This window comes from Bombus huntii, chromosome 2, assembly GCF_024542735.1.
Source record: "Bombus huntii isolate Logan2020A chromosome 2, iyBomHunt1.1, whole genome shotgun sequence".
Lineage (NCBI taxonomy): Eukaryota > Metazoa > Arthropoda > Insecta > Hymenoptera > Apidae > Bombus > Bombus huntii.
Window position 1 is genome coordinate 16,982,354 of NC_066239.1, and position 23,900 is coordinate 17,006,253.

General features: G+C 32.9%; 3 protein-coding genes and 1 long non-coding RNA gene across 16 annotated transcripts in view; 3 read left to right on the top strand and 1 right to left on the bottom strand.

Moving 5' to 3' along the window:
* On the top strand, nucleotides 1-6,232 carry LOC126877272 (dosage compensation regulator). 2 transcript variants are annotated; one of them, XM_050640106.1, is made up of 9 exons: nucleotides 1-339; nucleotides 407-899; nucleotides 1,347-1,393; nucleotides 1,477-1,718; nucleotides 1,823-3,461; nucleotides 3,554-3,921; nucleotides 3,988-4,257; nucleotides 4,330-4,575; nucleotides 4,665-6,232. In XM_050640106.1, the coding sequence occupies exons 1-9, from the start codon at nucleotides 261-263 to the stop codon at nucleotides 4,983-4,985; spliced, it is 3,705 nt and encodes a 1,234-aa protein (XP_050496063.1). In that variant the 5' UTR covers nucleotides 1-260; the 3' UTR covers nucleotides 4,986-6,232. The 2 variants fall into 2 exon arrangements, with proteins under 2 accessions (XP_050496063.1, XP_050496068.1); XM_050640111.1 differs by lacking the exon at nucleotides 1-339 and having other exon boundaries at nucleotides 763-1,252.
* On the top strand, nucleotides 5,677-16,106 carry LOC126877215 (JNK-interacting protein 3). 11 transcript variants are annotated; one of them, XM_050640083.1, is made up of 20 exons: nucleotides 6,082-6,230; nucleotides 6,539-6,856; nucleotides 6,959-7,079; nucleotides 7,528-7,938; nucleotides 8,011-8,202; nucleotides 8,285-8,320; nucleotides 8,947-8,964; nucleotides 9,049-9,106; nucleotides 9,185-9,241; nucleotides 9,327-9,662; nucleotides 9,741-9,920; nucleotides 10,904-10,951; nucleotides 11,255-11,456; nucleotides 11,563-12,443; nucleotides 12,520-12,739; nucleotides 12,834-13,119; nucleotides 13,207-13,419; nucleotides 13,501-13,590; nucleotides 13,730-13,790; nucleotides 14,367-14,581. In XM_050640083.1, the coding sequence occupies exons 2-20, from the start codon at nucleotides 6,548-6,550 to the stop codon at nucleotides 14,368-14,370; spliced, it is 3,723 nt and encodes a 1,240-aa protein (XP_050496040.1). In that variant the 5' UTR covers nucleotides 6,082-6,230; nucleotides 6,539-6,547; the 3' UTR covers nucleotides 14,371-14,581. The 11 variants fall into 11 exon arrangements, with proteins under 11 accessions (XP_050495996.1, XP_050496006.1, XP_050496040.1 ...); XM_050640093.1 differs by having other exon boundaries at nucleotides 13,733-13,790; XM_050640039.1 differs by lacking the exons at nucleotides 6,082-6,230; nucleotides 13,730-13,790 and adding an exon at nucleotides 5,677-5,824 and having other exon boundaries at nucleotides 14,367-16,106.
* Nucleotides 15,729-20,861, bottom strand: LOC126877480 (uncharacterized). Its single transcript, XR_007695062.1, has 2 exons — nucleotides 19,234-20,861; nucleotides 15,729-19,155 (listed from the first exon to the last, which is right to left on the bottom strand). It is a non-coding gene; the product is annotated as an uncharacterized LOC126877480 (long non-coding RNA).
* LOC126877300 (catalase) overlaps nucleotides 16,248-23,900 on the top strand; it is a 25,422-nt gene continuing 17,769 nt past the window's right edge. For both annotated transcript variants that reach the window (XM_050640116.1, XM_050640113.1), the window contains exons 1-2: nucleotides 16,248-17,043; nucleotides 20,858-21,323. In XM_050640116.1, the coding sequence (XP_050496073.1) occupies nucleotides 17,027-17,043; nucleotides 20,858-21,323 (483 nt within the window). In that variant the 5' untranslated portion in view covers nucleotides 16,248-17,026. The remainder of the gene's footprint in view (nucleotides 17,044-20,857; nucleotides 21,324-23,900) is intronic.

Sequence of the window (23,900 nt, forward strand, 5' to 3'; positions counted from 1 at the left end):
GCCACAAAATGGCTGACATCCAAATGTGTTCATTTTGTAACCAGCGACTTCACTTATTGGACAAATAATGGATAGAAGCCAATATGGCGTAAAAGTAAAGTACTGAATGTGAACAGTTCATAATAACGTGTAAAAGACGCTAAAAGCGCTCAATTTTACATACGCAGAAGTTTCGAACCTTAAGATTCCTAAAGCTATATTCTATCATTATATATAAAAAGTCAATAATTTTATGTCCCCTAAAGTAAAGTACAGCCAAAATGGGTGACATAAAATCCTTCTTTCATCAGTGGTGCGCAAAAAATTGCAAAGAACCACAATTTGATGTAAGACCAACAGGTACGATAATACCATTTTCAAAATAATATAAGGATAAAGACGTGTTATATTATTAATAATATTATAGGGCCGAAACACCGACAACGATTTCTTTGTGAATTACGAGTACCCGGATTTGATTACGTGGGTGCAGGAAATTCAACTAGCAAAAAAGATGCTCAAGGAAATGCAGCCAAAGATTACGTTAATTATTTAGTTCGATCAGGACATGTAAATGCTGATGATGTTCCAAAAGATACACAAAGCATTTTACAACAAGGAACAACTATTAAATCAGAGCCTGTATATCCAACAAAATCTGTATTTCAAGATGGAATGGGTCCAAATGACATAGGTCAAGCATATAGGGCTTATAATGAACATGGTGAAAGCAATTATACTTATATTGATAGAATAGCAGATCAGAAAAAAGTTGAAGATGCAGAAGATGTTGATGTGAATTCTGGAATTCATGGGAATTGGACTATAGAAAATGCTAAATCAAAACTTCATCAATTTATGCAAACTAACAAAATTAATGCTGATTACAAATATACTCCACTTGGTCCAGATCATATGAGGTATGGATTGTCTCAATGTAGCTGTTTACTTTTACATTGGGTTGGACTTATCAATGTGGTATTGTGATGTCACTTAAAATCTTCAATTGTATCAAAGATCTGTTTCAAGATGATATAAAGAAAATGACATAAATGACTTACCATAGCATTTGAAATTCTATAAGACCATTTTAGAGTACGCTATTTACTTATACTTAATGCTGGTACAAGAGAAAAATGCTTTCTCTCGTGCACAGATGAAACTGCTGTTTAACCGGAACTTTTATTGAAATAATTCAATAATAGTTTTGGTGCAATCACTCACAGAAATTTATCACAATGTACTCCAATATGGTCTTGGATATTTTCAAATGGTAAGTTGAATTTATGTCATTGTAATTATTTGTTAGATTTATTAAGCATAATATAAATATACATAAAATATTAATAATATAAATTTATATTTAGGGGTTTCATGGCTGAAATGACATTTTATGTAAGACAACTTGGAAGAAGTATGTTTTCAAAGTAATATATATAATTGATATCTAAATCAATATCTATTTATAACAAAAAAGTTCTTTAAAATGAATTTCAGATATTACTGGTCGTGAGACTGGTTCAAATAAGCAAACTGCATCAAAAAGTTGTGCCTTGTCTCTTGTTCGACAGTTGTATCATCTTGGTGTTATTGAGCCATTTAGTGGAACTTTGAAAAAAAATAAAGAAGCAGAACAAATAAAACCATATCCAGTTAAAATTTCACCAGATTTGATAAATCAGATACATGATGTTCTGAACAGTCTGGATATAAAACCAATTCCAGTGAATCTATATCAGGTGATTTATATTATTTACTAATACTAACATTACTCTTACAAATCTACATTATTTTTATTAAGTAAATTAAGTTATGATTTTTATAATATTAATTTGTATTATAGACATTTAAAACGGAAGAAAATGGTTCATTTAATGTTTCATACTCATTATTAACAAATCAAGTGTTAGATGATTTTATTTCATCAGCACCACAACCAGCTGGAGTAGTAAGTTGGTCTCCTCCACAACAAAATTGGAATCCATGGACTGGTTGCAATATTGACGAGGGACCATTAGCCTTAATGTCTTTAGAACAGCTGTCAGAGGATTTATTACACGAACAAAGAGAAAGATTGCAAGAAGATGAGAGACTTCAAAAAAGTATTAAGGAAAGATCTCATTTACCAGTTTTTTCAATGAAGAATGAAATAATGAATGCTATCAATGAAAATCCTATAATTATTATTCGAGGAAACACAGGTTGTGGTAAAACAACTCAAGTATGTCAGTTTATTTTAGATGACTACATTGCATCAGGTCAAGGTGCATGTTGTAGTATCGCTATTACGCAACCTAGAAGAATATCTGCTGTATCTGTAGCTGATCGAGTTGCTTTAGAAAGATGCGAAGATTTAGGACTATCTGTTGGATATTCTGTAAGATTTGAATCTTATTTGCCGAGACCTTACGGTAGTATAATGTTTTGTACTGTTGGTGTACTTTTAAGAAAATTAGAAGGTGGCTTAAGGGGTGTATCACATGTTATTGTTGATGAAATTCACGAACGAGATGTTAATTCTGATTTTATTATGGTTGTACTTCGTGATATGATTCATATGTATCCAGATTTGCGAATTATTCTAATGTCTGCTACGATCGACACTACGTTATTCAGTAATTACTTTAATAATTGTCCGGTAATAGAAATACCTGGAAGATCGTATCCAGTACAACAATATTTCTTAGAAGATTGTATACAATTAACAAATTTTGTACCACCTTTCGATTCGAAGAAACGAAAAGGTCGAGATACAGATGATTTACCAATGGAAGGAGAACCAGAAGAAAATTTGAATAAAATTATTGACATGCAGTACTCTATACAAACGAAGAATGTCATGGCGCAACTTAATGAAAAGGAGATAAGTTTTGAACTTATAGAAGCTCTACTAGGATACATTAAGAAACAGAGTATATCTGGTGCTATACTAATATTTTTACCTGGTTGGAACTTAATATTTGCATTAATGAAACATTTACAACAACACCCTGTTTATGGTGGATCAAGTTACATGATTATACCACTGCATTCACAATTACCAAGAGAAGATCAACATAAAGTTTTCGAACCTGTAATGCCAGAAGTAACGAAAATTATTTTAGCAACAAATATTGCCGAGACCTCAATCACAATTAACGATGTAGTTTATGTAATAGATTCTTGCAAAGCTAAAATGAAGCTTTTTACTTCTCATAATAATATGACAAATTATGCTACTGTTTGGGCTAGTAAGACAAACTTAGAACAAAGAAAGGGTCGAGCAGGCCGTGTTAGACCAGGGTTTTGTTTCCATCTATGTTCTAAAGCGCGATACAATAAAATGGACGAACATATGACACCCGAAATGTTTAGGACGCCTTTACACGAGCTAGCATTGAGTATTAAATTATTAAGATTAGGAAGTATTGGAAAGTTCTTGTCAAAAGCAATTGAACCACCACCAATAGATGCTGTAATCGAAGCAGAGGTCATATTACGCGGTACGTTCCCTCCATTGAACATTATCAAATATAAATATTTGTCACATTACTATTTTTAAAACTATTTTTTTTATAATTGTAATTTATTTCAGAGATGAAATGCTTGGATGAAAATAATGAATTAACGCCTCTTGGAAAAATATTGGCTCGATTACCAATAGAACCACGTTTGGGTAAAATGATGATCTTAGGTTGTATATTTTGTGTGGGTGATGCACTTTCAACAATGGCTGCGAATAGTACAACATTTCTAGAAGTGTATAATATGGGACCTGATCTAAGACGGTTATCTGCACAACAAAGATCATTTGCTGGTGCAAGGTATAGCGATCATGTAGCAATGTTACATGCTTTCCAAGCATGGGAAGAAGCTAGATCTATGGGAGAGTATGAAGAACAAACATTTTGTGATTCGAAAAATTTAAGTATGCCCACATTAAGAGTGACATGGGAAGCTAAGGTAACTATAAATAATGCCTTCTTATATACTGTAAAACAATATGTTAACAATATTTTATATTTATAGAATCAATTGCAAGCACTTTTGCTAAGTGCGGGATTTCCGGAAAAAACTCTTTCCCCTACACCGTTAAATTATCACGCTGGTGCAGATACTCGGCTTGATACGATTACTGCATTATTATGTATGGGTCTTTATCCAAATGTTTGCTATCATAAAGAAAAAAGAAAGGTTCTTACTACTGAATCTAAAGCAGCGTTGATTCACAAAACGTCAGTGAATTGCAGTAATTTTGAGCAAAATTTCCCATTTCCATTATTCGTATTCGGGGAAAAGGTAAGATTACTCTTTTTTGATGTAATAAATTTAAGTAATCTTAGGATTATGTTAATTTATTTTTATTCACAGATTCGTACAAGAGCAGTATCTTGTAAACAAATGACGATGGTATCACCGATTCATTTATTATTATTTGGTTCTCGGAAGGTCGAGTACGTCGATAATATAGTAAAACTGGATAACTGGATCAACTTAGATATGGATCCGACTCATGCAGCAGCAATAGTAGCTTTACGACCCGCATTAGAAAGTCTCGTTGTGAAAGCTGCAAAAGAGCCTGAAACTATTCTGGAATTAAATCCTAATGAACAAAAAGTACTATTCTATATATATCAATGTTTTTTGCTGCACTACTCTTCTCTTAAGTATTACGAAATTTTGCTTTTGCTTTGCTTTCTTTTTAGGTGTTAAATGTAATCAAATCGCTTTGCGGAATGAATGTTTGCCGTTATGAACTGGATCAGATTACAGGTGGTTTCTATTCAAAAAGACCACCAAGGGGATATTCGACTGGTTATCATTCGGGAAGCGATAATCCCGCAAAATTAATGCGCGGAGCTGGCGGTTATCGCGGAAGCCTTTATGGTGACAGCGGTAGTAGATATTCAAGAGGCAGTTACAGTGGATACAGAGGCGGTGGTAATAGAGGATACGGAATGAGTAATTCACGTGGAAGAGGCAGTGGAAGTTGGGGTGGTAGAGGAGGTTTTCGTGGTCATTATTGATTATAATTTTAAATAACTTTTAATGTGTAAAATTAGCAAACGTATATTATAATGTGTATGCGATATGTTTCACGTAGTTATATATTATCTTCTAATTGAAAATGTAACATATATTTATTTTTATATCTTTTCATTCAAAATGTTGTTGCTTTTCTTTTTGTTTAACAATATGTGTTATCCCACTAAATAACAGTACAAATAAAACCTTCAAAAATATTTAACAATTTGGACGTATTTATACATATTGTTAATATATAATAGCGCGTTTTTAAGGAAGTACTGCGATAACTTGAAAGTACGATTCATTAAAGAGATATGCAGTACCTATCTTACGTAAATATTGCAGTCGAATTAAGGAATCTTATAGCGCTACATATGAGATATTAGAACTACAGATTAGGATTCTGTGGAAACAGAATGAAGATTCGGCCATCTAACGGGCATGATGGAAACGGAAAAATGTTTCCATCTCTTGTGATTTTATAGGTTTATTTGTGAACACGTCAGGAGACGACCATACGTTTGTAGTATTGGTCGGTGCGTGGTCGGTACGTGTTCGGTACTGAGTAGAAAAAAAAATGGCGAAAATTTGCGTATAAAGACGATCGTCAACAGAGTTGACAGAAACTAATGAAATTGGCTAATGTCAAATTGAACAACGTAATGCACGAAAAATGTTCCCTCTAGTCCGCGCCGCCTTGGTGCGTTTCATATGATCGGGTACAACGTTTTACACAAGTGTTCAATCAAGTGAGAAAAACAACGGGAAAAAAAGGAGAAGCAAGAGTTTAGTGGTTGCGAAACGTCACAGATCACAACACGGAACGGGCCACTTCAAGGCAAGACGTTCCACCTTCCACCTCGTTGTCCCTCTGGGGAATCTTGCGATACTTAAAAATAGTGATAATGCAAATGATCATGTACGACGGGATTCACCAGTTCTGTAATGTGAATTCGTGATGACCTGATTTAATCTTCTCGTTTTAAAAGTGTATTCGATCTTGAATTGTGTATCGTGAAAGGTTATGTGCAGTTATGCGTCTGACATTTGGATTTCTTACAAACATTCGTCAAGAATTCTTTAGCCGTATTTGGCAATTAGTACGACATAAAGTAACGATTAATATTAAACCACGTAAAGAATATGCGATTCATGTTTTTTAACCAGATCTTGCTATTTGAAGCTTTTTTAAAAAATTCTCTCGATTACCATACGAAGTAAAGTCAAAGTACTGACTATTAAGAGTTGAGTGCAACGATCGTTTCTACATGTTTATATTAATTCTCTTATATAAATTGCCCCTTGTTTAAGTGCGCAATAATGAAAATTTACTTTCTTCTGTAGTTGTGCAATACTGTTTTTGACTTGTCATTCCTATTTTGTAATATATGCACCTTACTTGGCAGAATGCCTAAAAACTACTTTAGGACATTACTGTGATACATTAATGAAAAATTAAAAATATGAAATAGGATTCAAACAGAAAATTTAAATTATGGTATAAGAAAGTCAAACGACTTAATAATATTTATTCGAAATTTTTGTATTTTAGGTATAAAAAATGAGTCAAATAGAGATGGATCAAGAAACTGTATATGGGACCCATGAGGATAGTCATGTGGTCATGTCAGAGAAAGTGCAATCTTTGGCTGGTAGTATTTATCAAGAATTTGAAAAAATGATAGCACGTTATGATGAAGATGTGGTCAAGGACCTAATGCCCCTCCTAGTCAATGTCCTAGAATGTCTAGATATATCTTATACCGAAAACCAAGAGCGTGAAGTTGAATTAGAGTTATTAAGGGAAGACAATGAACAACTTGTTACACAATATGAAAGGGAAAAACAATTAAGAAAAACATCTGATCAGGTATAATTAAAATTTTTGTAATGCTTTCTAATCTTGATGTTTCACTTAGAATTATATACAACATTCTTTGAGAAAAAGTAACCTTCATGACTTTTTGATTAGAAATTGTTGGAGCTTGAAGATGTAGCAGAAGATGAAAGAAAAGAACTTTTATCAAAAATTGATAGTTTGGAATCAATTGTAAGAATGCTGGAATTGAAAACAAAGAATTCACATGATCACGGTACAATTGCTAATGGCTCTCTCAGTTCATCCCTTCACAGAACATCCCTCTACAGTAGAGTAGAAAGTTTTTGTTTTATTTTTATTTAATTGATTAATAGTATAAACATGTATCTGTGGGACTTCTAGTATTTGCATGTATACTTCTAAAAGTTTGTTTTATTATTAAGTGCTTTATTTATTGTTATGGGATATTTAACATATGGTGAATGATTTACTTTTATGCTGTATATAGTATATCTGGTTTAAATGTATATATACCATTATTTCTCTAATTATTAAAAATACGAAAAATTTTTTAATAATTACGAAAATAATAACATACATACATTTAAATTGGACATATCGTATGTTTCTAGTAAAATCTAGAGTGTGTTCTGTAATATACTATAATCCTTATAATAAAATTGTTGAGGCAGATATGGGATATCATTTTCATCATTTTTTAGTTGTTCGTCTTGAAGAAAAAGAAGCTGAATTGAAGCGTGAATATACTCGACTACATGAGAGATATACGGAACTATTTAAAACGCATGTAGATTATATGGAAAGGACAAAGATGTTAGTTGGAAGTACAGAGAGATTAGAAAATTCATCTAGTGGTCGTGGTCCATCTCGTTTACCATCTCTTGGCTTAACTCACATGTCTCGAAGTTCTGGACCATTGAGTTATGGCTTTCAGAGCTTAGAAGCTAGCATAAATGCAGAAGATGTCGACCAAGAAAGTCCACCAAATGTTGTTGCTAATTTAAGAACTGAAATGTTGGACAGTAGCAGCGAAGCTGCTATTGAAACATCTGATAAAAGTCAATTAACAGATAAACCAGTACAAGCAAACAAAACAACTGCAATTTCTAGACGTATGTTGTTTTCCTTCTGCGAAAATTGCGTTCTGTAATATTATGTTTCTACTTTTATTTTTCAATTTATAGATGAGAGTCCAGAAACCGAAATACCTCCACCTTTGGTTACACCGACATCACCAACTGTAGAAAAGTTAGCTACTTCTGGTGGAAGAAGCAGAACGGAAAGAGAGCAACGAAGTGGTAACACATTGTACCAGGAACTCAGTTTTCAAGATGCTGATGCATTAGGTGAAATGGATGAAGGAGCAGATATTACTGGTAACTGTCGTTAAACAGTTCAATGTTTGATGTTAATTTAAGAGTCTTATAACTAATACTGTGCTTGTCCTTAAAATCTTAGGTAGTTGGGTACATCCTGGGGAATATGCCTCGTCGGGTATGTTTCATAAAATAACCAAACGTTTATACAAATATCATTACTTATTTGTTAATCCTTTGAGTTCTCAAATTCATTCTGTCATACACAACTAAGATGAAACGTACATTGCGATGAATATAGTCATTGACGAATCGAATAGTACAATATTCGTTTTATATTAATCAAGCATGCTCAACTTTCCTGTATACTAATGTTGATAAAATGAATATCCAAATAAAATCAATATTGCATGCCAAATTCTTAAGTTAACAATTAGGTCTTACACTTAATTCTCTGGAACTCTGAGGGTTAATATTAAAGTTATAATTATAAAATATTAATGAAATAAAAATTTTACAATATTATCTACATCACATAAATAGTAACAATTATGTAAAAAGGATAGTAGTAAGAAATAGTTAACTTTATTGATGTTGTAAAATATTTGTTAATATTATTCGTTATTCAAAATTGACTATTTTCTACCACTGTCCTTCCTTTAGAAATTACAAGTTTTCTGTTTGAGTCATATGGAAAAGTATGTACTAATGTGATTTTATATTTCATTGCTTACCTCCTTACTTCTGCTGGCTGTGGTCATATTTTGACTAATAATCGCATGATATAAATAATCTCGTATGCAGTCAATGACAACTTCTTTGGTAAGATATATTAATATATGTATTGCTAGTAATGAAAGCATTTATGTTTTGTTGTATTAATTATGAAAAATAATATTTTATTAGGGATGGGAAAAGAAGTGGAGAACCTTATTATGGAAAACAATGAATTGCTAGCTACAAAGTGAGTACTCTTATATATTTTATAATAATATTGTAGTATATTTATTATAACATTTTATATATCACATTTATTTTTCAGAAATGCGCTTAACATTGTAAAAGACGATTTAATCGTGAAAGTAGATGAACTCACAAGGTAAAATGTCGTTTTTGAGGTGATACAATAAATAAGTGTTAGTTTGTAAATATGCAATATATACATAAGTAAATATGTTTCTCAGTGAACAAGAAATATTACGCGAAGAAGTTCGGGGCTTGCAACAAACTAGAGAACGTTTACGGCAGAAGGTCGCTACTCTTGAAGAAGAATTGAAAAAAGTTAAGGAAGAGGCAGAGGCAGCAGCAAAAGCAGCCAAGAGCGACGATGAAGAAGATGTATCATTAGCACAAAGGAAGAGGTTTACCAGAGTCGAGATGGCTAGGGTGCTTATGGAGAGAAATCAATATAAGGAACGTTTCATGGAACTTCAAGAAGCAGTTAGATGGACAGAGATGATAAGAGCAACAAAGACTGATCCTTCTAGTATATCAAGTGGAAAAGTATCTGTATGGAAGTTGTTAGTATTATTTCACATAGAAAGAAACAGATATCGAATGCGGTAATAATTTATTACTTTCTTTTGTCTTGTTTGTAGTTTTAGTAGTCTCTTCACAGGACCTGCAGATCGAGGAGCCTTAGTTCGTGGACCACACACATTACCTCATATGAGGTATAGTGCACCAACCAATCAAGTTGTCCCAGCACCGCCTCTGGATACCATGCGTAGACGTACGTTGAAAGGTCGCCATGAGTTTTTCGACCAGGGAGACACCATGTGAGAAATCAATCAAATTCTATACACGCACTTAGATATTATAACAATTTGACACTGAAGTCTGACAAATTATTCTCTATCTTTCGTATAGAGATTTGTTTCTTTTACCATCACGCCCTCTTCTAACTACAATTTCAATAACTGTGATTGTTTTTACAACGAAAATTTTTACAGAGAGATATACACAATCACTATACAAACTTCATATGTAAAGTTTATTTTAATATTTTTACCAAAGCTATTGCAACAACAAGAGATTTTTTCTCTTGGTGGGGTAGAATTTCAATATCTTCTTATAATTTTTTTTTCTTTTTTGAATCGATATCATCTTTCCAGATTAGAGTCCTCTTTGGTCAGTTGGGATCCATAATCTTTTGTCACGACTCTCAATTACTCTTGATCATTCTTAAGAAATGTGAGTCATTTCTAAATAATTCGTTGCCTGAGCAATTTGCAAATGTGATGGTTTTTAACAAATTGTCATTATGATTTCCCTCTTACCTGCCATTTTTTATGAAAAAAAATTGTGGGTGTATATTCTATGCGCAGTATAAAGTATTGAAGGACTGAGGATTATGGTCCGTGGCACACAGATCCCTTTTGATAATCTTATTCTCATTAATACATCTATCTATTTCTCATAATATTAATGAAGTTATAAATAATCGTCTGTATTGAAACGGAAAATTGCTTACATATACCTATTATATAAATCAATCTACCATTTACTATTTCAGAATGGTAATGACTTATTTAACAAAGTAAACTGTCTGTTATCTTTGCAAAGTCGTGCTGGAAAAGCAATAGTTTTGTAAATAAAAGTTTGTACATTTTTAAAAGAAAGATAATATATGATCATTATTGATCAACAAATAAATGAAGTTTTGACTATGTTATAAACTTGGCTTTTATTTCACTCTTGCTCTGCGCTTTGATTTTTCGTTCGGGTTTCGTCCTTGCCTGTCCTTCATGGCGTTGTCAAGAGATACCTGGTTATTCTGGTTTTCGGTGGGGTGCTTATTGGCCAGCAGGTAAATCTGTTCTGCTCTATGTCTAACATTTCGCTTCTACACGTGGATATATATATAAATCTTATTGTATAAATAACGAACCTGAACATTGTTATACAAGATGATGGAAAGAACGATTGGATTAAAGCTTCATTCGAATTCAAGAAAGTATTCCGTGATCAAGAGAGTCTTCATAGGAATATATGGTTGAACAAATAACAGCATTCAGTAAATCTACTAACTTTATAATTCAAAATTCTGTCTTGATCATGTGTACTACAAAAATAATCGAATAATTAATGTTCTTTTGATACGTTCTTACAGATCTTCTGAGAAACTCGTAGCGAGACGTGCAAATGAACGAAGAGAGCAATATCGTCAAGTCCGTGCACATGTTAGGAAAGAGGATGGGCGATTACATGCTTATGGTTGGAGTTTACCTGGAAAACCAAGTGCTCCAGTTAGACAACCCGTTCCTGTTCCAGTTTATTGCAGACCTCTACAGGAATCTGAACCTGGCATGAAGGTGCATTTATCTGTTATTAATATATAAAATATATGTAATTGTTTTTATGTAATCAGATCTAAACACACAGTTAGCGCCATATTCTATTTTGTCTTTCATTATTTAGATATGGTGTGGTGCTGGTGTAAACCTAAGTGGTGGTAAAACACGAGATGGCGGTTGTATGGTTGGGGGAAGTGTGTTTTATGCTGCTGAAGCTCAAGAAGTAAGTACGAATACAAAAAATGAAGTGGAAGATGCTGTTGAACATTTGGATAAGGAGCTTCAAGAGAATGAAAATCAAAGGGTCGAGGCAGAACAATTAGAACAACATCTTAGCTCATTGGTATGGATCTGTACATCGACTCAGAAGATGTCAAAAGTTACTGTGATAGATGCTAACAATCCAGCGGATATTTTGGAAGTCTTTAGCGTTTGTCAAGGACATTTACTTTGCATTGCAAGTGTACCTGGAGCCAAAGAGAGTGATTACACTCAAGCTATGAACGAAGATCCAATTCGAACTGCTAATGGAGTGAATGAGAACGATAATCACGAAGTAAATACGACTTCAAATACTGAACAGAACACTCAAAAAAATAAACAGGAAACTCAAGCCTCGGTGGAAAAAAACAAAAATGAATCTGAAAATGTATCAGAAGAACAAAATAATGAAAATGTTAAAAAATCGGATGATGTTAATCAAAGTGTTACTACTGAACCACAAAGTTCGGAAAATGTAGATAGCGAAACGATAAATTTAGGGAAGGTATACTTTGTGAAAGCTAATTTAGAGGCATCAAACTCGCAACTGGATGAAAAAGAAGATGAAACTGAGGAGAAAGAAAATAAAGTTGAGGAAGATGCACCTATAGAAAAAATGTCTTCAATACAACCGACAATGTGGCTTGGAGCTCAGAATGGTACGGTGTTTGTTCATTCAGCTGTCGCTAAATGGTCAGTTTGTTTGCATTCAGTCAAACTGAAGGATGCTGCACTGGCTATCGTGTATGTACTTTTACTACACATTAAATTGTTGTATTTTAATTTACAATACATATGTGATATATATATTTCCTTTTAGACATGTACAAGGACGAGTTCTTGTTGCTCTTGCCGACGGAACCGTTACATTATTTCGAAGAGGTCCAGATGGGCAATGGGATCTGTCTCAGTACCATGTGATTACTTTGGGTAGTCCACAACACTCAATTAGGTGTATGACCGCCGTTAGTGGTAAAACGGTATGGTGCGGATATAGAAATAAAATTCATGTAATAGATCCAGTTTTAATGACTGTTGAGGTATATACGTTATACTTATCTATATTTTCAAAATTTTAATATGCAGTAAACTGTGTTAACATATTAAGGATATTTTTATAATTTAAACTTTCAGTGCACTGTGGATGCTCATCCACGGCGAGAGTCGCAAGTGAGACAATTAGCTTGGCTGGGTGAAGGAGTGTGGGTCAGCATTAGATTAGATTCAACACTAAGACTGTATCACGCTCACACTTATCAACATCTTCAGGATGTTGATATTGAACCTTATGTTAGCAAAATGCTTGGAACCGGGAAACTTGGCTTCTCATTTGTAAGAATTACTGCATTACTCATTTCCTCCAACAGGCTGTGGATCGGCACAGGAAACGGAGTAATAATTTCCGTTCCTTTATCTGAAAGTAAGTTCAAAAAATTAATTATATTGTAGAAGTTAATAATAAACTAAATGTTAATGTTTATGATAATAAAATGTTTATGAATAAAAGATGTATGTAAAACAGGTGCTGGTGGATCAATGGCAGTATCCAGAGTTCAAGTAGGAAATGCTAAAGGTGATGCACCGGGCGTTGGTATCAGAATTTTTGCCTCGGATCGTGGTGTTACACCCGGTAGTTACATACCTTATTGCAGTATGGCTCATGCTCAACTTAGCTTTCATGGACATAGAGATGCAGTAAAAATGTTCGTTGCAGTGCCTGGTATGTTCATTTATAATTGATTGGTTACTATTAATTTTTAGAAATAAATTAATATATTACATTATTGAATTTATATTGTAGGTCATGGCGGTCAAAGTGCAGTGTCAGATGGTTCTCAACCGGCAATGCTTGTTCTTTCAGGTGGTGAAGGCTATATAGATTTCAGAGTTGGTAAGTAATATTTATAATTTTAATATTGTGTTCTTAACATATTATTCGATTAATGCCCTTATAAGCACGAAAAATTAAATTCATTGGGTATATAAAAACGTAATCAAGATGTTGTTTTATACAATTATAACACTTGCAGCAGATGAGGCAGAAGACGAGAGTGACGTGGCGACTCATCTGATTGTATGGCAGTTGGTCAGGTATGCCCCCAGAGAAAAATGAAAAGCGGTTGATGGATCTTTATTCGATTTACATAACTGTTTGATTGAGTGGATATATCGTTTGTGTTATTTACCAACGAAACTTATACTAACTATTGAGAGTATGTTTTGTGCACGGTGTAATGAAATTCTAAACTAACAAATTCGCTAGTAGTTAGATATATTTCTAACCTGACATTGAAATAATTATTCTCATTTCTTTATGAAAATATCGGCATTAAGATGTTAAGGTGTTTATGTACAAGTGTTCTCATTATAATTGTTGCTCTGGATTGAAAAATAAGAACAGTCAATGAAAAGTCATTAGCTTTTGTATAGCACAAACTATTCTTACAATAATTTTCATTAATAGAAAAGCTGTGTCTGCACCTCCGTTTCTTAAGCAATTGTACACCATACAATTGTCCTGCTTCTTTCATTCTCTGGGGGTTGGGCATTTCCAGCTGACATGCATCGTATTGTACAAAAGACAACTGATAATCGCACTTTTTATTTACTTTTACTGTGTATTTTTGTTTAATCACTTATCAAGTAATTGTGAATTATTTTGTTCAGGTGATGGAGAAGACACAGAAGATACTATGGAACGATCTAACAGTGCTGTTGCTGCAAATGTTGAAGAACATGGAGAACAAAGTCATCTAATCGTATGGCAAGTGCAATGTCCTTTACCAGTGCCAATGAATGGCTAGCCTAGAAATTTTGTATGTTGATCCTGGTGTATGGTTCAGCTTGAATTTCTATAGATAAATCAAGGCGTTTAAACGGTTCTCGTGATATGTTGTCGTGGAATCGATAAATTAGACCTATCATTTGGTCAACCGAATGCCGCATCTATTTAATTATACTTATATAACGATTGTAGCGAAGTACGCAAACGAATACGCATAACAGCGAAAGAAAAGGAGATATTGTACAATTTCTGAGAGTATTAAGAATCATTTACAATATTTCATTACGGATGGTAATTTCTAAACAGAAAATTTTCTTTCTTTTAGGATATCGTGTTAAGCAACATTGACAAAAGATTAACTTTTTAGATATGGGATATTCATTGGGGAATTTTTTAAAATTGAGAGATAAGTAGAATATCTTAACGCAATGCTTATAAACTTTGGCTTTAAACTTTAAAAACGTCCTTTAAAAATATTTTATCGGAATACTAATTCGATGTTACGTATTGATAACGTAATTTGTAACGGAACTTCTTTTCTCTTGATTATGCATGTCTTCTTTGTGCGTCGTTGAACGAGGCACGTATCCAAGAACTAGCTACTTGCGTATACATATAAGAAGTTTTAAGAATGCTTGGAATCAGTGTTGATTGAGGAACGTTGGAGGTATAGCATTACGTTCCCGCCAATGAATGTGATAATGGATAAAAATATGGAATAATGGTTTTCAAAGCTGCCGTGACATTTGCTACTTAGCTGCAATAAAAATCAGGATTACTACATGGAAGTTAGATAACAATCATTGTACAATGTTCATTTGCAGGGATGAGAGGTGCAACCGATTCAAATAGTCTTAGGCATAATCTATTATTGTACATTCTTTCCGTTAGAGAGTATATTATTTTCCAAACTTAAGTGATTTGATTCGCTTAAAAAAAATATATATATACGTATACATGGAATATAATATATTTTTTATGTTCTGCTACTAACTCTTCTCTAATATCACCGCGTTCGATCGCGCCTATTTTTCTTCTATCTTACAAGACGGTCTCTGAAGAGCGTTTTAATGAATTTATGTGTACATAAACTATTGTGAGATATTTGTATAGTGTTTTATGTAGCATGTAATTTAAGTTTTTGTCCATAAACGAAACAAATGCGATTCTGGTAAATCTATACACACACACAGATAAACACACAAATTAAATCATATATTTAATCTCTCATCGGTCGCTGTAACTTTATTTTTCGTCAATATTACTCCCTCCCTATAACATTACCAAAGACGAGGAACGATTTTATTGTATTCTTTGTACGATTTCAAGCGAGAGATGGTTTAAAAGTTGCGTATCTTAGCTAATGTATAGCGATCCGAACACAGTGTAGTACAACACCTACATGCATTTGAGACTTGGAAAAAGTCGCCATAATACTTGGGCTTATGAGAATTTTTGTAAATTTCTGTGTTATAAGCGACGAACAGTGAAATTCAGGATGTGTACAATGTATAAGGGCTGCGCATTATTGTGTGTGAGCTCGCTTTCGGTGTCGAGCTCGGAACTGTACCTGGCTCTGATAAAAATGCAATGGCGTTAATAAAGAAAGTTGCGAAACAACACGTCTCGATTTGCTTCTCTTAGCATAAGCATGCGATATTTCTTTTGAAATATTAATTATAGAACTATTCTTTGTTACAGTTTCTGTAATCTTTGAATTTTGTTGCGGAAGATGTTTTTCTATAAAGAAGATGTACAAAGGTCCCTTTGAAAACTGCTTCTAAAAAATGTATTCCTGTGGAGTATGTTTAGTAAAAGGACAAATAATACAAACGAAAATATGTTTGACTTTCAATAGCAATTAAGCATTTATTCAATGTATGATCGCATTTTGTCTATTTATATGTACATACTTGGACATCTACCCACATACTTTCTATCATACTAGAGATTAATATGGAAATTAATAGACAAATTTTCTTAATAGAAATTAAAATTAGCTTATGACCAGTACTTTACATCTTTTCAAGTTCACAAAACAATCCAGAAACTAATCATATTCAGCTGACACCAAATAAAGTAAGTTTCAACTTCTGAATTCAGTTACATCCAATTATTTAAACGTTAGCTTAAAGTTTTAAGCTGCAATATTTAGTAAACTTTATAAGTATGTACGTACTCTCTAACCAAGAATTGTTTTTGATTTGTGGCAATTGTGTAACAGAGCTATACAAGAAAGTATATCCCGATGTTTCTAAGTTTGAATTATTTCTTTGAATATTTACATAGACTAACTTGTAGGGACAACATCTGATTGTTTCCCAAATAATCGCAATGACTGTTTATACGGGGCGAAGTTGGAGTACGGTTTGCTAACTTCATTTGCGTTGCCGTCCGAATCCTAACCAGCGACCTGAAACTTTACATGCATGAAGTGCAGTAATAAACAGTTTCTGTAAAGTTTCGCTGGTTTCGATGATACTGGCCGGACAACGAGACTGGGTTAGCAAAGCAGGTACGAGAAAATGACTTGTTCAAATCGATGTTTGTGGAACGAAGGTATGATGAAAATAGTACTTGTGCCATTCTTAATGTCTTATGCGTCACAATGCTATATCTAGATGTTGCATTTCCATACTTAATAGCATACTTGCGGTAGCAATTATCTTCAAATATATTATACATGTTAATCTAGAATCATTATTATCACTACGGTAAATGATTTTTCACATTCTATCAACTAATATCGACAAATAAATAATTTATTATATTAATTGACGAAAGCGATTGAAGAAGCGATCTTGATGCTTGACGTTTAATGTTATGAAGTAATAATTAGCGTGAGTGATTTTGGAAAATATATGATTTTTAAAAATCGGTGAGTTATTTCTTTTGAACAATGAAACACAATGCTTTACATTTTCTGGCTAAATTTTTCCTACTAAAATTATTTGACCAGTGTTTATTTATTTTATGCAAGTATCTTTTAATTCGTAAAAGATTTTAATTAAGAGTATCGTTGTATCGTTCGATGTCCATTGAAGTTACCATCAGCGAGTGTTTGTCGGGTGCTTTTTAAAACTCTGACCTTACTTTTGCAGTCGTAAGTAGTATCGTACTGTTACTATTTTTTTTTTTTTTTTTTTTTGATTAACTATCTGGGAATAGTTATGTAAATAGATAAAAATAATAGAGCACTAAGTAGCATCTTTTATTACTTCAAAAGATTTATATGACATATTTATCGATATGAAGATAAACAATAGACATCGATTGTAAATAGATTATCAATTAATAAATGTAAATTTGTTAAACACTTTATTTTTTAAGGAAAATCACCGACTTTTTACCATAGAATCTTGACGCGAATACAATGCGAAATAGAATGGACGAAAATAGAAAATATTCGGTCAGTATAGAAATCAGGGTTTGACTTCATATTCGTATTAAGTAATTTTTTTGTTTTTATGAGTTTCTATAATTTTTGTGAAGGTATCCATTCCCGTGACTCATCACTTCGATTTTTATGCAATCATTCTAACTACATTGTTCAGAGTAATTAGACAATTTCGCATTTGAAAGTAAAGTAAACAGTAGACTTTGAAAGATGGGCAAAACTGCAAAAAACATTTTCTTTGTTCTGTCTTATGCCTTTTAACATAATTTAGGTGCAATTATCTTACCAATTATTATCAAATTATTGCGTATACAAATGATCATATCCATACTAAATTTTGCATAGTAGACAATTTCGCGTTTGACAGTAAAATAAATATCAGGTTTTGAAGGATAAGCAACATTGTGAAAGATATTTTTTTCGCTCTGTAATTATATTTTTTTAGAAGAATTTAAGTGAAATGGGTTTACCAATTATCAAATCTTTCCGTATATTTGTTATCATATCAGTTGGACCAAAGATACATTTTGCATAGTAGAAGCTAGTTTTAATACATCAAGTACCTCGTTTAGATAGGACTAAATTTATTGTTCTTGTTAAAAAGGATTAAATGCTATTCTTCCGGTATTATTATCGTTTATACAAGTAACAACAATGATGTAAAGCAAAATTTTGTGGAAAATCTCTAGTATAGTATAGTAATTAAAAATAGATTGCGGTTATTTACTCAGATAGCCAAATCTACTTTAGCAAATTTTGTCGGATACTTGTACAAAAAGCCTGTAGATTTGATACAGGATTTGTTATATTCGTTTATGTTTGTAGACTATCAGCGGAAATATAACAAAATCTGCTGGGGCAGATTGGTCGCTGAAATCGAATAAATTCTGCCCGTTAACCTAACAGTTAATGGTAGTAGAAATCGGGCAAAGTCTGTAAAGTCTGTATGGCGTTCAAAACAACAACACAGAATCTTCATCTGCTGCCTTTCTGCCGGCCGATTACGTTGCGCAGATACTGCATTATTTCGGCCATCAATTCGACGTTAGGTTAGGTTAGCAGGATCTGCTCGATTTCTGACGTGAATCCAATATTTGATTCTATTAAACAGGTTTTATTTGCAAACCGACCGCCAAATGTAGCGGCACATGACTATGATTTTGTCATCAAATTTTATCAATTCATTCATCAATAGGTAGGCATATGGTATGCGGGGTTTATATAATTTCGTATGTTATATACATCCTGTGCATTTTTGTTGCACTTTTAAATTCCTATAAATGCATAAATATCCGCAGTATAATAATTAATACGAGCTATCTTACTATTTCTCTTTTATACAAAGGGCTTACTTGCTAATTGAATCTGGAAGATAGGGGGCAAGACTTCTTAAGTTAAAAACGATGGAAACTGAGATGTGCAAAGACCGTAGCAATCAAGCCGCAGGTACCTTATTTCAACAATCAAACTCGTGGAATACATATTTTCCCTTTTTTAAATAGCAGCTTATATTTTCTCTTATCTTACGCAAGACTGTTTAGTTAGTTTTTCAGTGAACTTTGAGCAACTTGGTTACAACAATAGCCAATCTCTTGGATTCTTCGCCAAGAGTGGAAGTTCTAATTATTTATGTCCCCCTGGATATAAAAAATCTGAATCGTTTGTCGTAGGTTTAAATTTAAACTTTAGAGAATTACTTTTGTTATAAAAATTATAATTTTGTTCTGTTCGATCTTTTTTGTGAAGAAAGTTAATGTAGTTAGTTTGCGTCCAATGTATTGCAATCCCAAACTTTTAATGAGTAAAATTTTGAGACGCGAAGGAACCTTTTTATTGTGCTATAACATATTTCTACGTTGATATTACTCAATAACAAATAATATCAGAAATCTCAGTTTTCCTTTTTTAAATTGAAGCATATAATATGCCTACTTGAAAATTATCAAGATAAATATTTTTCAACAAAGGAGTTCCAGATCAAAAGATACTTACACGATAACAATAGAATAGTCATTTTTCTTAATAAATGGAAAAGGAATACAATAGTCCGACATCTGGGTAGTTTTACGAGCAAATTTTCAAAGAATGCTGGAAATATTATAGCAAATGTTACACAATTGTGGAAATATTATGGCAAATGTTACACAATTGTGGAAATATTAAACGAATATTATTAATTTGCATGAAGATGTACGAGAATTTGGATAAAATTATATAAATTACCCACATTTTTTTAAATTGATAAATAATGACTCTTGCAACTGAAATTTAAGTCCGATTAATTTACGTCTTTTTTAACAGCTTCTTCATTTTTAACTAAATCAAATTTATCATCCCCCATCTTCCATTTCTATTTAACTACTTCTATTTAACGTTACGTTAACATACCATCTCATCTGCAACATTTTCTCAAATCAATCTATGCTATCGAACTCTGTTTTTTAACATCGTGGTCATGAAAGGGAATTCAAAGGATTCGCTTGATATTATTTTGTCACTGTTTCCTCTACATACAGTCTACAATTGTACGAAATTTGAAGACGGAAATTGAAATGTTTAAAAAGATTATGGTAAATATTGTTCGGTCTTTAATGAATTAAAATCATTGAAAATATTCTGCTAATACAACAAAAATATCCTGGAAATATACTTGATATACGTATACTATTTCGCGATATAGATTATAAATAGATCGATGCAATATCTTATAACCTCTATATGTGTATAGTTCCGCAATTCTAGCAATATAATCGTGACTAATGAAATTTCAGAATATTTAGTGTAACATGGATAATATACATATCTATAAAAATTTTCGATAAATGTTCTAACATTTTCCCAATCTATGTTAAAAATAATCGAATTATAATGGACAAAACAAGCAATAATATCGAATGATCTCAACAAATTTCTCGGGCATTACGAACACAATGGTTTTTTGTTTGCTTTAAATTATCCATTTGTGGAAACTTTCAGTTCTTTTCCAAGCTTTGTCGATTTCTTAACGCCGATTGCAAAGAGAACAAAAAACGAGAGAGCAAGTAAGCGCCTATACATAGATTCATCAACGCGGGGCAGAAAGGCAATTACACACAACGTACCGTGCCGAAGAATGCCGAAGATCGGCTCGGGCCTTATCCCGGTGATTCGGGCGATCTCGTTGGGTCGAGTGTTGACTCGTAACGCCGCATTGGCGCTCCATCATAACTCGGCCGTCCTGGATGATAAAAGACCGTTGTCATTTTCACTGATCAGTTATTGTTCGGCACGCGGCACGCAGAGGAACCTGTTCCTTTCGAAGAAGACAAATAATACGCTGGCTTTTCATCGACTATTATTTAGAAGGTACTGTTGCAAGAAAGAGACAGAAGACGACAAAATGTCCAGGATGAACAGAGGCCCGGCTGCCGAACAGTTGACTGAATACAAGAAAAATGTACAGGTAAATCATGCGTGGTCGTAGTAACATCAAGGATATAAGTACACTACAGATATTTATGCAATCTCATATTTCTACGAACTTATAGAGAAAAATAGAGTTTAAACTTATTTACTTGCTTATTGTTTACTTACTTATCATTTATTACCTACGAGTAACTTTGCTTTGGATATCTTATATATTTGAAATATTATTTTTTGCGCCATGCATTACATTATCCATAAATGTATGCAAGTGCGCAATCTGGATACAATGATGTAGAGTCATTCAGGAAACGAAGTTTACGCGTTTCAAGTTTGATAAAATAAATAGATATCCAAGAGCAGTATGAAGTAATTCACTTCCTATGTTTGTCTCTGGGAATCGCTGTATTAACTAATGTTTCGCATTTGGATATTTGAATGTAAAACTCGCTGTATCGTAGAGATTAGTTTATGTATTGCAGTTGTATAGTTATTGTTAAACATACAACATACAACACGTACGCTCAGTTTATCTGTCACTTCGGTTCGACGTTACCATGCAACAGACTTTGATCGATGTGACAGATATAAAAAATAGCTGCAGTGTTCATCTGTAGTTTGGTAAAGCGTAGGTGGACGATTCGAACTTTAATGAATTCGTTCTGTTGCAATGACAAACCGAAGTTCGGAGGTAAATTAATGTTGTTCAAAGGTAAAGCTTTTTTAAAAATTGTAATACGTTGAGTTGACCAATAATGTTGGTAAAAAGTAATGATAATGATAATGGGTACCATGAACTTTGAGCAATAAGTTCAAGGTTTACTTCCTCTAAAAGAGCAAGTCAAGCTGCGTTTTTTAGTGAATATCATTATCACCATAAGAATTCTGCAACGTCTTCACTTATACTTATTACTTAAAAGTATACTTATTTAAATATCTGTGATATTATAGCGTTTCTTTACTCTATTGCAGATATGGTTATCATTTATGGTCGTCATTAGTATATTTTGTAATGAAAGTTGCGTAGCAATTTATTAACAAATAGATTTATTTTTCCAAATAATAATAATCAATTATTGCAGACCACTGCAACGTCTACGAAACGTTGACCCAATGTACAAGCGCAAAGTACAAGCGCAAAGTGCAAATATGATTCGAAAAACCAATATCACAGCGTTCAGTAATTTGTTTTAAAAATTCTAATTTCTTACTAGCTAAAAATTGAAATTTTTCTTAAAGTTTTCTTCAAATTAAAGATTTTGTCACTTATACTATTTTAAGTCCAAGTGATTTTAATTATGATTATAAATATTCTTGCTCCAATGTTTGATTTTAGCGTTTCTCCTGTTAGTACATTACGGATACAGCCGGGTATAAATATTAATTATAAAATTGAATGTTATATTTCCATTTGATCAACATGTTGCACATAATTCGTTCGTTATGTCGATATTATATAGGATGGGATGGTAACCGTTGTACAACCGGCCAGAGGGTGATTTTGCATGATTATCGTTTCATCCTGCCCATTTGACGACTCACGATAACGACGATTCGTATGTAATCTTGCGTAAGGGTGACTTCTTATTCATCGAGTAGTTTCCATTTTTACGTTTCGTATCAAAAATCGGAATGTCGTTGGTGTTTTCTACTTATGATAAAGTACATCGTGCTATCGATTTTTTCTAATGCGCTAATTTTTTTTATAAGAAACGTTCAAGTTCGATAGGTCAAAGTGTGCATGAAACATTCACGGACAGCAATCCGCAAAGATCGTTGAAGTTACATGACCGTCACCCTTGAACTAATAATTTTCAATAGATTTGCTTGAAGTTTAAACTTCCATCAGACGAAGTTTATTTGATTATTCGAAGATACCGAGTCAACGATACGTTGCTGTAATCGTTGATTAACGAGGTTTCATTACAAAATTCGTAGTATTTAGTCAATGATTCTTCCAGCATTGAATCTTCGTTTAACCTGCGAGGAAAATTGCTTTTTATTTGATCGTTAATAATAAAAACACAATGTTTCAGATCGTTTTGTAAAGAATACGTAAGACACTAAAATTCGAGATACCAGTTTTATTATGTTCTTCGTTAATAATTTATTAAAGTGCAATGTTTTGCATGTGTTAGAGACATTTTTAAAGTCGTGGGAAGTGAAAATGCACGAACATGTACAAAAGGTATATAATATGCAAAAATATGCAAGATATCTAAAGTAAAGTGCTCGTTGTAATACTCGGAGGGTAAGCCAAATTTCTATTTGGATGAAAACATAAATTTGCATAAATATTTACGCTCTAAATATTATTCTTTACAATTCAATTTTTTGTTTCGTACTCTGAATCAAAGCTCTCTCGAAAAATAAATATAATGGCGGAGGAAAGAGAGTTTAAGAAACTCTTACTAACGTGGTAAAACGTGTTAGTTTAAAAGAAGCTAATATTCATAGACAGACGCTGATATTAAATTTTCTTTGAATCATCGCTGCAGCAATTTAACGAGTTCTTTTCCTGGATCTTAGTATTTCATGATTGATTATACATAATCTTGCTTGAAACGATCATTCTGAATGGTCGTGAATTGCCATGAACTTACCATGAGTTACCGAA